Here is a 14254-nt window from a genome sequence, read left to right on the forward strand (position 1 = left end):
TAATTTTATGGTTGATTTCCGGCAGCTGGGGTGAAAAAAACGTAAAATAACGGCCGTTAAATTACAGAAGTTTACTGTAAAATAATAGACATTAAATTACAGACATTTACTTAAATTAAATTACAGAAATTTACCAGAAATTTTTAATGGCTGTGATTTTACGTTTTTTTTTTTCCAGCACCCCAGATGCTGGAAATAAACTGTAAAATTATGGATTTTTTTTTTACAGCGTACAGTACGGCTATATGAAGAGAGAAATATGAGAAGGGCAGAATGTCATTCCTACCGGTAAATGTGAGTTTCCTGTTGAATACGAAAGCATGCTGAAATATTACAGAGTGCTGTTTATCCGACAGTGCAGTCTTAGATTAGCTGTTATTTCTCCCCATAATATAAAGCCTATAATGCGTAAGTCTGTACGAGAAAGTCTTACCTCTGATTTATATTTGATGACGATGTCTGTAGGTGTCACCATTCAAAATTAAAGCACAGCTTTTTGCTTATGTCGGATTGCTCATCATCATAAATTAAAATAAGGACGCATGACAGCTGAGCTCTTGACTAAGGAGAGGAGAGTTTACTCGCACATGACTTCTGTTAGCTATTTTGGTCCGTTTAGAAAATTTGCGAAAGTGAACCGCACCAAGAACATTTAAACCTAATTTAATTCCTGTTTCAGAACAAAACAATCGATCTAAAGCTGTGATCTAAAGCACCCTTGGACTAAATGCTTGAGCACAATTTTAAGCTCTTTATTGACTTGTTGATTCTGCAGGTTCTGCTGTTCCACGATCAGACGTACGGGATCCACTATGAGTATACGGTAGCTCTGAACCAGTCTCAGGAGAACAGCAGTGATCTGGTGAAGGAGCCGGAGCATATGTACCTGTGGACCCACAGCAGCTGGGAGGACTGCAGCGTGCACTGCGGAGGAGGTCAGTGCCGGCAGGGGGGTCATTTTATTATTATTCTCTGAGTATTTATATTGGAATGTAGGCAAAAGCTGCAGTCATATCTTATGAATAAATTTTAAAAAGTATATTAACCCTTGTGTGCTGTCGGGGATGTTTTCATCCACTATGGGCTGATTTTGAGCCTTTATTTGGACACAACTTTCTCTGTGTTTCAGCAAATGGAAGGATTTTTGGTCACAAATCTTATGTTAACACCTATTTTGGGAAAATGCTTTGAAAATATTAAAAAACTCAACAATACACTCTGGGCAAATGGACTACCCTTTCGTTATGTTGGGGGCTGTTTTTGCCCCATTGACTTCCATTATAATGACATTTTTTGATTGCAAAGCCATGACACCATAAAATCATGCATTCTTGACATGTCTGAGAAAATTAAAATAAGCAGCTCACCTCTCATATTATAGTGTATTTCTGCACACACACTATAATCTACTGTTTTACTTCATAGAACTCCATATAAAAACCTGACACGTTTCTGCACAGGCCTATCTAAAGGGTTAATGCTGCCAACTGATGATTAACAGTAAAAATGACACATTTTACCAACAGGAAAGACCACCAACAATCAGAAATGTATGATTATATGGTGTTGTGGCTTTGCAATCAAAGAATGTCACTATAATGGAAGTCAATGGGACAAAAACAGCCCCCAACAGAACGAAAGGAAAGTCATTTTGAACAACACACAAGGTTTAAGATCTTAAAGGGATAGTTCCTCCAAAAGGTATAGTTCATCCAAAAATATAAATGTTCTCACCATTTACTCACATATTTACCCATAGTTCATGAGTTTCATTTTCTTTGTGTTAAGCACAAAAGAAGAAATTGAGAAATCTGTAATGAGTGACTTCCATAAAAGGAAAAACAAATGCTATGCAAAACCGAAAGAAAAGGCAACTCATTCAGGTCTGTGACAAGTGAAGGCTGAAGAGATGAAGACAGAATTTACTAAATGAAGAATTTTATTTTTTTGGGTGAACTATGTCTTCAATGTGTTTATGCTAATTGTAAATCAAGAAATGAACCAGAGAAGATTCCTTGAAGAAGGGCAGAGCTTCAGAGCCAATCTTACCTATTACTTACACTTTCTCTGACTGGTGGTGGTTTGAAGGCGTTTACCAACTGGAGCAAAGTTTTTCAGAAGGTTCCCTTTGATAAACTTTGGCTGTGTGCCAAACTTTCAATGATAGAGCATCCCAAGGCATCAAAGTAGGCTCCAATTCAAATTTTACTTTCTGTCTCAGGAGGTTCTTTCTTCTGATTGAATTTTGAAGGCAGCATAAATGTGTCCTTCACTGCCTTTGATATCCCGCAGTCCTCATGACAGTGGAGCTAAAAAATTAAGATTTGTGTGTAAATATAGATTTTGAGTGACATTTTCCACTTTTGGTGGTATTCCTAGCAAGAAGTTAAGTTTGTAGTAAACATATATTCCCTTAGGTCTTACCAAAGTTTTCTCTGTTTCTTTCTGACAGTTTTTTTTGTAAATAATTAAATCATTATTTTGTTTCAGAAATCTGTCTGAAGTCAGTTTTGTGAGTTGAGCTGCTTCCTATAGGGCAGTGAGGCAACGAGTCAACAACCTAAACCTAATATACACTGTTAACAGTTTCCTGTAGAGTCTACAGTAACTTACTGGCAGCAGTTCGCTAGTAATTTACTTTAAATTAATTACAGACACAATACTGTATTAGGGTTGTCCCGATATTGGAATTCCTTACCAATCGATAATGAAATTTCAAAAACATCCATTACCTGCTAACATTTGAGCGCTGTTGAGTGCGTTTTTAAGCAGCCCTGATTTGCCATTGTGTTCACATGCTCAACAGAAATGACTGGTCGTGACGGTTATAAGTTCACCAAACTCACTGCTGTTTTCTGAATGTAAACTCGTACAGAGACACTGGAGCATTTTACAATCACGTCGATCAGCTGGTTTGCCTATAAGCTGACATTCGAGCTATCCGCTGATGAATCTATCTATCCAGTGTGGTTACGCTTAGTAAACAACGGTGAGTTCGGTGACCTTCAGGGCCAATCAGTCATTTCTGTTGAGCATGTGAACACAATGGCGAATCAGTGCTGTTTAAGAACGTGCTCAACAGCGCTCAAATGTTAGTGGGAAATGGACGTTTTTAAAACTTGAGTATTGATTTGTATCAAATTCCAGGATCGTGACAACCCTAATTCACATTTACAGCACCATTTACCTTGCAGTGTGTATTATACATATATATATATATATATATATATATATATATATATATATATATATATATATATATATATATATATATATATATACACAGAATTGTATGTATATCTTTACTGTAAAACATGCAGTAATTTTCACAATGCAACTTTTAAAATACAGTAACATACCACATAAATGTCCAACTGTAAAATACAGTTTATATCACAATTAAACAATGTGCAATTTATAAAGATTGTATATATGAATAAACAGAATGTGTTGCGTACATTTTCCCTTACATTTAAGGTAAATGATGTTGACTGACTGAACAGAAGAAATGGACCAAAAGAGTTCAGTGTGAAAGTAGGCAGGCCCTCAGAGACACACCCACTTGTTACACCATCCACATAAACAAATGGGAGTTAAAGATGTTTACTAACTACTTTTTTAGAAGGTTATTTATGGCAAGCTAATTTGATTATATTTTTTCAAATAACCTCCAAGTTTGTTGTCGCTTGGTAATGTTTGAAGTTACGCCACCAGTTGAAGCAGCTGAAGCATGTAATGGTTTCTATTACTCCTAAAGCTTTTATCAGTTGAGTCTGTTGATAAACTCCTGCCATCCACCTGTGTTTTTGTAACACTGTCTGACTGTTATGGTTGTAAAATGAGCATACACGTTGCTTATTACACACACAGGGATGCGCAGCAGCACACAAACATCTTTAAACTGAACTGACACTTAATCTTTAACTGGACTGACGCTTTCAATTTACTATAATTTTCTATGTGAAGATGCTTTGACACAACCTACATTGTAAAAGCGCTATACAAATACAGATGAATTGAATTGAAAACTTTATTTAAATATCAAAAAAATTTAAGGATCAGTATGTGAAAGATTACATTGGACAAAATTCTGGGTTCCACACAATTCCTTCATGTTAACCCAACACAAATCAATTAAGTTCACTTAACTATTTTAACAAAATCAAGTGGATTGAAAATAAAACAAGTTACCCCCCCCCCCCCAAAAAAAAAAAAACTTTAATAATTGTGTTTTAACTCATTTTATTTATTTATTTATTTATTTTAATAATAATAATAAGAAGAAGAAGAGTAATAATAAGAAGAATAATAAGACTCAAACTACAATAAAGGAGATGACAGACAAATAATATGAATACTAATTGACTCACAAAACTTGCAGAAAGCTTCGTTATCGGTGAAAATCGTGACACGTGGCGTAAATGTTATTCACTTACACTGAACATGTCTTCTGTGTGCGTAAAATTACCTGAGATGTCACTGAAGCCTCATTTCCTAAGCCTGTCTGAGCGTGACAGTTTTGCTGGTTTTAATTCACGAATCTGATATCAGATGAACACTTATCTGCCACAGGCCGGCGTGCAGTCTCACCTAAAAATAGCTTGAATTTGAACGCCGATCTGCTTGTTTCTTTTTATGTGGGTATTATTATTTCCTGAGGGCTGAGAGACTGAGACGTGTCATTGTGTGCCAGAGGTGTTGCGTCAGCACTCAGCATGTATATTTGCACATAATAACAGATGAGTTAGATTTATTTCTAAAGCAATTGTTATGTGATATTGCTTCTGAATAGTGTGTGATGCTTTAGGTTATCTGTGTCGAGTAGAATGGCTTTATGCTTTCGAAACAAGCTGCACAGCAGATTCTGGCTTGAAAAAGCTGACGAAAGATTTGCAGTGTCTGTTTTTGGAAACTTTTAGACACGTCTATGAAATGGAGGTTGTTTTGTGGTCAGCGCTGCTCCTTTAAGCCAGTTAAGAGCTGCCAAATATAATGATCTGCTTAATGGTGCCAGCACATGTCTGTTGTACATTAACATAGCTAAGATATTATTTAAGAGGTTGTTGTTTCCAACAGGAACATGCAGTAATGCCTCTGGAGATGATCTGTATGACCAAACATAGGCAATACCCTCTTATACATTGAGTAACAGCATTGTTTTTTTGTTATTGTTTTTAAATGTTTTATGATTTTCAAAATGGTTCTATTAAGTAGTTTCTAGCCGAGTAATAGGCCGAGTGCCTTATGGCCTCTTTCAACTGAGTGGTACGGTTTGAGACCGGGAGGAGGGGGTGTTCGAGGGTGAATAACGCTGTTGAGAGCCGGGATAGGATGCAGCAGGTTTTGGGCGGCCGCTGCGATTGGGTACTGTACCAAAGTTGGCAACCCGGGGGTGTTTGCAGACTGTACCAAAGAGTGGGGTGGGTGAAATTGCGGGAGTTTTTCTGGAAGAAATAAAAAACGGGATGGTTGCAGGAGATTGGTCTGAAATACGGGATACTCCCAGGAAAAACGGGAATGTTGGCAGGTATGCTTACCAGTTTAATATTGATTTTATCTGCTGTATTTAGAAATCAGACTGTTAAAAGCTTCTAAGAGTTAGGGCTTATTATGCGGTTCTGTCGCCATCTTGTGGAATGGAAAACGTCAACCGTCTTTGGTCTACTACGCTATGGCAGGTTAATGGCCGCCGACGAACTCTCTCAGAAGTTATATTTTAAAATAGGCACTATTCTTACAAATAAACTGCATAGTTGCAATCTAAACAACTAAATTCTCGACTAAAAAAGCCACAAAAGTGCATTTTGTTGTCTAACAGCAGTGATATTTGTCAAACTGTAGTGTCTCTGCTTGTTGCTGGCTGGATGTGGGCGGAGTAATACACAAAGGGTAAAGCGGCTGTACGGGTGCTGATATTAAATATCTCACGGCTATCAGCCAATCAGATTCAAGAACCAGACAGAACTATTGTATGTATGTATGTATGATAATAATAATAATAATAATAATAATAATATATATATTTTTAACTAATATGAAAACGGTCATAAAATGTATTTAAAAATGAATTTAAACTATTGATTAAAAACTGCTAATGACTAGTCCAGTTAAAATTATCTGTGCACTGAAAAAAATTATTCAAAGACGATTCCTTGGATTTACTCATTTTTTTTTACGTTGAGTGGTTGTAAACAATTTATTTGGGCTGAATTTAAACAAACAAATTAAGTTGAACATTGCTCAATTTAATTTGTTTGTTTAAATTCAACACAAATAAATTGTTTGCAACAGTTTTGCATGCAACACTTTTTTTCAGTGTGGTGTGAGTAGTGAATAGTTAAATATACAGTACTGTGATTTATAATATAAAATGTACCAATTTAAAGTAATATACATGCCCAAGAAGCAGAATATGTTCAATAAAATGATATTTAATATAAAACACATTATTGGGACCCCTGATATTAAGTTTTATAGCAATTAGCCTCAAATATGTATGGATTTCATTCATTTACTGCTCATTAAGGCTGAAAATCACCCCTAGTATGCTAATACCTGGAGTTAGTGAGGCTTTTTATAGAAAGTAATACATTTTCAGGATTAAATTCAGTTAAATTGGTAATGGATTTCAGTAAATGCATTTATAATGTTGAAAAAAGGCAGCACGGTGGCACAGTGGGTAGCACAATCACCTCATAGCAAGAAGGTCGCCCCGGCTGGGTCAGTTGGCATTTCTGTGTGGAGTTTGCGTGTTGGCGTGGGTTTCCTTCGGGTTCTCCGGTTTTCATCACAAGTCCAAAAACATGTGGTATAGGGTAATTGGGTAGGCTAAATTGTCCGTATTGTGTGTGTGTGTGTGTGTGTGTGTGTGTGTGTGTGTGTGAATGTGTGTTTGGATGTTTCCCAGTTCTGGGTTGCAGCTGGAAGGCCATCCGCTGCGTAAAACATATGCTGGATAAGTTGGCGGTTCATTCCGCTGTGGGGACCCCTGATTAATAAAGGGATTAATAGAAAATGAATGAATAAATGGATGTTGCAAAAGACTTTTAAGACTTTTTATTCAGATTTTTTTTATCATACTGAACAAAAGTTGACTTTCACAAAAATATGAAGCACAAATGTGCAACACTGACATGTTTCTCAAAGTAATGAATCATATTAGATTAATTTCTGATGGATCATGTGCCACTGAAGGCTGGAGTAATGATGCTGAAACTTCAGCAAATCCTCAAAGCTAATAACTAGATCTCATCTTGGGCTCCTGATTAGCAAATTCTTCTTCGATTCCCAGGGGATTGTTCATTTGGAAAGGTATTTTCCCAGGAACTCACTAATTGATGACTAAACGGTGTGTCTATGTATGTTTCTAGGGCATAAGTAAATTAATTGCGAGTCATTTTACAAGAATGAGCAGATCAAATTATATTCCTACCCAACAACAGACAGAAAACACACCTTTAGCAATGCACGTCAAAGGTTTGTCTCTTCTGAAAGTGTTCAGTGAGTTTCCTTCAGAAGAGGCCAATTTACAGACACTGAGGACTCTCTGCGCTGTACGCTTCTGGGGTAAAAGTGTGTTGCTCTGGAAACCGTCGTTAAGGGGCTGCACTGTATTCAGGAGACAGAATATAACTGCCAAACTAATGAGCTCTCTCGTATTATAGAAGGAAAACTGAATTTCAGGTGCAACTTCTAAAGAAATGTTTATGTTGATAACTTCTAGTCTTCTTCTTCTTCTAGTACAGTGGTTCTCAAACTTTTTTCAGCAAGTACCACCTCAGTAAAAAATTGTCTCCAAGTACCAATGACCAGGATTTAAATATCGTAGCGTTGTAGGCCTAATTAAGCAGGTACAGCTGTGCACAGTTCAAAAACGAAGCGGATTAATTCCTATTATTAAGAATATGTATTATTGTCAGCCACCTTAAACATTATAAATGGTTTGAACATTAACTGAGCTTGCAGGTGAAACAAACTAACAAACAAAACTTGTACTTTTAAAAGTTCGTTAAAAATGGCACTGTTCTTAAAGTAAAAGGAAAACTGCTGTACTTAAATCTTAAGTATTAACACAGTAGCGTATTCATCAAAACCTGGAGATGTTGCTTGGACCTCATAAATATAGGCTATATATATTTAGCTCCTCCCATATATTCTACACCACTGCCTGTTTCGCTCCACCCATTAACTCTTTATCACTGCCTGTTTAGCTCCACCCACTGATTCTACACCACTGTATGTTTAGCTCCACCCACTCATTCTACACCACTGCATGTTTAGCTCCACCCACTGACTCTTCATCACTGCCTGTTTAGCTCCACCCACTGTTTCTACACCACTGAATGTTTAGCTCCACTCATTGACTCTTTATCACTGCCTGTTTAGCTCCACCCACTGATTCTACACCACTGTATGTTTAGCTCCACCCACTCATTCTACACCACTGCATGTTTAGCTCCACCCACTGACTCTTCATCACTCCCTGTTTAGCTCCACCCACTGTTTCTACACCACTGAATGTTTACCTCCACTTATTGACTCTTTATCACTGCCTGTTTAGATCCACCCACTGATTCTACACCGCTGTATGTTTAGCTCCTCCCACTGACTCTCCATCACTGCCGGTTTAGTTCCACCCACCAATTCTACATTACTGCCTGATTAGCTCCACCCACAAATCCAACATCTCTGTCTGTTTAGCTCCACCCGTTGATTCTACAGCACACATCCACTTCCCTAAACCCAACCGACAGTGTTTTGAGTATTTTTCGACAGCATCATACCGCCTCGTAGCGTTCGTTTTAAAGATGAAGTGCAGCCATACGTTCCTCTGGCTATATATTTCGTGCTCTCCGGAAATGTATATAGGGCTACATTTTTTTAGAATGAGCCTGTGTTTCAAATGTCACGTCCTACTGTACCTTCTTCATCTGGGTTGTGTGTACAACATCTAAAAATGCTGACTAGGTAGGCATCGCTCTAAGTTTTTGGAACAGATCTTTTGTCTTTCTCTTCATTGCTCTGAGGAATTAACCTCTGTCTCCAACTGCTCCTGGTTTTTCTTGGCGAACGTAGAACAACACAAAATTAATGACATGGCTAATCCTACGGCCTGGCATGATGCCACACTCTGAAGCAACAACATTAAGAATTCATAGCGAATTAAGGGTTCGCAGCACAACGGCACTGAGTCAACACAGGTCAACGTTTTCTCTCACTGCTAATTTGGTCATTACCAAAAAAGTGTTTGTGTGTATGTATATATATTTATATATATATATATATATATATATATATATATATATATATATATATATATATATATATATATATATATATATATATATATATATATAAACAAGTTTAATGGATGATGAATAGGAATGGCTTTGTGCTTTTGCTCATTATTATATCTAATTATAAAAGTTGATTCTGCAATTATCTCAGATCTTACGTGGCTGTAAACGTACACAGACATTCCTTAGTGGCTATAAAGACAATATTATATAACTATGCTTTTTTTTTCTTGCTATATCTTGTTTCAGGAGAGAGACGGACCGTGGTGTCATGCATGAGAATCATCAATAAGACCATGACTCCAGTAAACGACAGCTTCTGTCAGCTGGAGAACAAACCCTCGCCTCAGATCCGCCAGTGCAACATCCACCCCTGCCAGTACAGGTACCACATACACTTGAAGTTAAATCTAAAGATGTTAGCTAAAGATGATAACATGTATATGTATATGGGTACAAATTTGTTCCTATAGGTGATCAAAATATATAATTGTACCTTTAAAGGTGCCAAATTGGTCCTTTAGGGTATTATTTTGTACCCAAATGTGCTATTAAAGGTACAAAAATGTACCTTTCAAACCTAAATCTGAGCGTTTGTACCTTTTATAGCCCATTTCGGTACAAAATTGTGCCCTAAGGACCAATTTGAGACCTTTAAGTGTACAATTATATATTTTGTTCTCTCTAGGAACAAAATTGTACCCTCACTGTACCTTTTTTCTGACAGTGTAAATCTAGATTTTTATTATATGACACATTTAAATCAAACTCAAAATACACATTTGACTTTTACGTGTTTTTATTCATGTTATTAATGAAAACTCTCAGTATTTAATTACTCTTCGTTTGTCCCAAGCCTTTATGTAAAAAGTGGTAGCCATTGACCTATAGAGTATTTTATTTCCTACTATGAATGAATTGGTTGAAGTCATACAAGTCCATTTCCATGAATATATTCTGATCTTTAGATATAACTCGAGTCCTTCAATGTACATAAAGGCCCGTTTCCACTGAGTGGTACGGTTCGGTTTCGTTTGGTACGCTTTTATGGCCGTTTCCACTGTCAAAAAGCGCATCGAACCGTACCGTACCACTTTTTCGGCACCATTTCGAAAGGGTACCAAACACGAGAAAGGATACCAAAAGGCGGAGCCACACGCCACAACGCTATTGGTTTACAGAGATACATCATTCGCTTGCGCAACAGGCCAGAATGAAAACAAAAAAAAAACGCCATGTTTGAAATACACAGAGAGAGATTTTAGCGGAATTATAAATACATATAATAACGAGCCATGGTCGATCTGGGCTCAAACAAACCTTGTCGTCATCTTGATGAACAGCCACAAAGCCAAGAAGAAGAGCAGATTTACCCTGAGCCCCGTAGTTTTTTATGAGCCAGTCTGAGGCGCGAGCGGTTTCGCTTTCTTCCTTGCGTTCGCGCGCGTCTAACATTATATCTGAAATAACAAACTTCTTGAGCTGATGATAATAACCTGCACTTGATTATTGACGTGCTTTTGAAACCCGATCCTGTCAGACACTGACAAACGCGAGAGTGAAGCGCGAGGAAACAAAGGAGAAGCCGGAAAAAAAGAGCACATTATTTTTTCAGCAAACATTAACAAAATGCCATGTTTAACTAACTTATTATCTTCACCTTTTGGGCTAATATGAACTGGGAATGATGGAATTACTGTCTAACAGAGGCTACATGTGCTGCTGAAGCTTACAGACACAGATAAGATATGAAGCATCTGTTTTGTGAGAAGTGCTTATATGATATGTGAACGACCCATACAGCTTTATTGTAGACATTTCCTCGAGCGAGAATGACGTCGACTGAATCTTTGTCATACACCACACCCACCAAAAGGGTACCCTTGGTAGTGGAAACGCAAGCCTGATAAAGGTGACCCGTACCAAACCGTACCGTACCAGTCAGTGGAAACGAGCCATAATAGTCCTAATGTACATCTGGGAAATTGTTTTCACTCCTCTATTGGCCACCAGGCTTAGGGCAGGTCGCTTATAAAAGTAATTGCATTTTTTTTTTCTTCTGTCTATAACAGCACAACTGCTTTATAGCAGGTATGAGAACATAAATGCTTCCTGTAGGTTTCCAGATGTTTGCTGTCATATTTCATGGCGTTGTTTAAGCAGTTAATAAAGATGGCTTCATTTTTATTCTCCATCTAATCTGTTGAGATTTCCCTGCAAGCTCATTTCCTGACTGCTTATCTGAGAAAGAGAGATAATCATCTGTTATGTTCTGTCATATTGTAAACTGATGATTAAAGCATCCAGATTTCATTATGGTTCCTGATGAAGTTATTTGGTCAATTGTAGAATATGATGGCAGTTTTACAACAAAGCTGAATGAGCCAAATGCTAACAAACAGGTTAAAACCGTAAAAAAAGTAAACAAAGTTAACTCAACTTAAAATGAAGGCAATAAACTTTAGGACATTTTTGAGTTGACTTAACTTTCAACCCAATTACTTCATTTGACTCTAAGTTGCGTAAACTCAAATGTCCTGAAGTTTGTTACCTTAGTTTTAAGTTGGGTCACCTTTTTTACAGTATGGCCCTGTTATGTTTTTTTGAAAATATGCTCATATTACAGCCACACTGCAAAAATGCTTTATTATCTGGAGCTGTTGTCTTGTTTCTAGAATAAATATATCAAACTTAAATCAAGAAGATTTTTCTAGACAAGCAAAAAAAATTTGTGAAATAAGCAAAAAAAAAAAAGCAAAACAATCTGCCAATGGGGTAAGATAAATAATCTCAATTCAAAGCAAAAACAAGATTACTTTGTTTACCCCATTTTTACATTATTTTGCTTGTTTTAAGGAAAAACTTACTTAGATTATTATTTTTCCTGCATTTTTGCAGTGTACACTTGGGTTAAACAGTTTTTTTCTAGAGTTTTACAATTTTTGAATCCATTCAGCCAGTCTCTAGTTTTGGCGGAAGCACTTTTAGCTTAGCTTAGCATAAATCATTGAATCAGATTAGACCATTAGCATCTTGCTCGAAAATGAGTTTCGAGAGCTAGGAGCTATAGAGTGGAGGACCTTTGACGTCAGTAACCCGGAAGCAAGTTAGCATTTTAGCTGTTCCGGTTTCCTCATCCCCATACACCTGGCGCAATGAGGCGCAAGACGTGTATGGCGCATTTGTTTCTATTTTCAGACCAACTCAACTGTGATTTTTCACATTTTGTGCAATGTTTTTTAAATTGAAAATTCATTTGTGCCACTTTGTCGACAACAGAAGGAGGTGTGTTAAGGCGCATTGTTTGCGCGTTTCTATTTTGAGGAACTGAAATAGACTTAGCCAAACGCTTACACGTTGCTTAATAAACACAGGATGTACAGCGAAACGCAAATATCTTTACATATGAAAAAAATAAAGGATTAAAATGTTCTAAAAATTATTTATAAACCACTGGCTCCATGCCTTCACCTCGAAGGGCTCATTCTTTATCCTCGCGCTGCAGAAGGTCTGTTTAACTGTTGTCTCGCTAGTGAAGCATTCAGTTTTTCGTCTTACAAAGTTCACCATGTAAATGGCAAATGTGCCATGGCGCAACTCAATGTGAGATGAGACTGTTAATTGGTTTAATGTACGTTATGTTCAAAACACAGGCATAACTCAATAAGAGAATAAGCACAACCCTGTTAGACCATGCGCCAGGGTGTATTTTTTTTCATCCTTAAAGTAGCAAAAGTGGATTTGGACATGGCCTTCATGCTTTTGTGCCATGTGCTTTAGACTTTGTGCCTTGATTGTTAAAGTAGAGCCCAAAGGGGTTTTTTAAATGAGATTTCAGTTAAATTGCTTAAATAAGATTTGTGGCAAACACAAGATACTTTCGTGATTTATTCCACGACATCAGTTACATTCCACTCTTGATTTTTTTAAAAATGGTTACATTTCTTTAAAAAGATGGTTATCAAGTTGCCAAATGGCACTTTAGGCGATGTCGGAGACATTATGTCATTGAACTGAACTGTCTGGAACGCATAGCCCGCTTTAAAGTTACAATATTGTGTGTAGATAATGCCTTCACTGGTAGAGACCATCATGACAGATTTATTTGTTGATCATTTATTTACAGTTGCAAAGTTCCTTGATTATTACACCATAATGAGAGTATATTTCCTAGCCATTTGAGCCTAGAAAATAGCAACTTTTCATTTTCTGTCATCTTAGTACATAATATAATTACAGAAGAGTCCAGCTTTAGATAGAAGAATTATTGACACTATTTTTTTAGGTCATTTATGAGTGAGATGCTAATGGTCTAATCCTAATCAATGATCTATGCTAAGCTAAAAGTGCTACCGCCATACCCAAGATTGGCTCAATGGATAAAAAAATTGTGAAACGCCAATATTTCCAAAAACGATAATTGAGAAAATAGCATAATATGGCACAAAACTGTCTTTCAACGTGAATAAAATGGAAAATAAAACTGACATCTCTTTCAATAAAATGTTTATTTATTAATTATATAAATGTATGCTTTAAGTCAGTAAGGATGTATTAAAATACTCTGATGTGACAGGGAAAATGGTTCAATACAGCAAAACATTTCAGCTCTATATAAATGCTGCTGTTTTAATCATTGAAATCATAATTAAACTCTTTGGTCAGTTTTTGAGTGAGATGCTAATGGTCTAATCTGATTCAATGATCTATGCTAAGCTAAGAGCTAGGACCCAAATATTGGCTGAATGGATAAAAAATGGTTAAACACAACTGTTAAATTCTAGGAAAACTGTTAAATGAGCCTATTTCCAAAAACTATAATAAAGAAAATAGCATACTATTACACAATATTGAGACAAAACTGTCTTTTCTGCTTCTCTCTGTGAATAAAATGGCAATAAAACTGACATCACTTAGTAAAATGTGCTTATTTATTAAATTAATTATATAAAATGTAT

The 14254-nt window shown here is 36.6% G+C and overlaps 1 protein-coding gene across 2 annotated transcripts in view; it reads left to right on the forward strand.

Moving 5' to 3' along the window:
• adamts17 (ADAM metallopeptidase with thrombospondin type 1 motif, 17) overlaps window positions 1–14254 on the forward strand; it is a 312511-nt gene that overhangs the window by 261854 nt on the left and 36403 nt on the right. For both annotated transcript variants that reach the window (XM_056461008.1, XM_056461009.1), the window contains 2 exons: window positions 776–935; window positions 9546–9681. In XM_056461008.1, the coding sequence (XP_056316983.1) occupies window positions 776–935; window positions 9546–9681 (296 nt within the window). The remainder of the gene's footprint in view (window positions 1–775; window positions 936–9545; window positions 9682–14254) is intronic.

This window comes from Danio aesculapii, chromosome 7, assembly GCF_903798145.1.
Source record: "Danio aesculapii chromosome 7, fDanAes4.1, whole genome shotgun sequence".
NCBI lineage: Eukaryota > Metazoa > Chordata > Actinopteri > Cypriniformes > Danionidae > Danio > Danio aesculapii.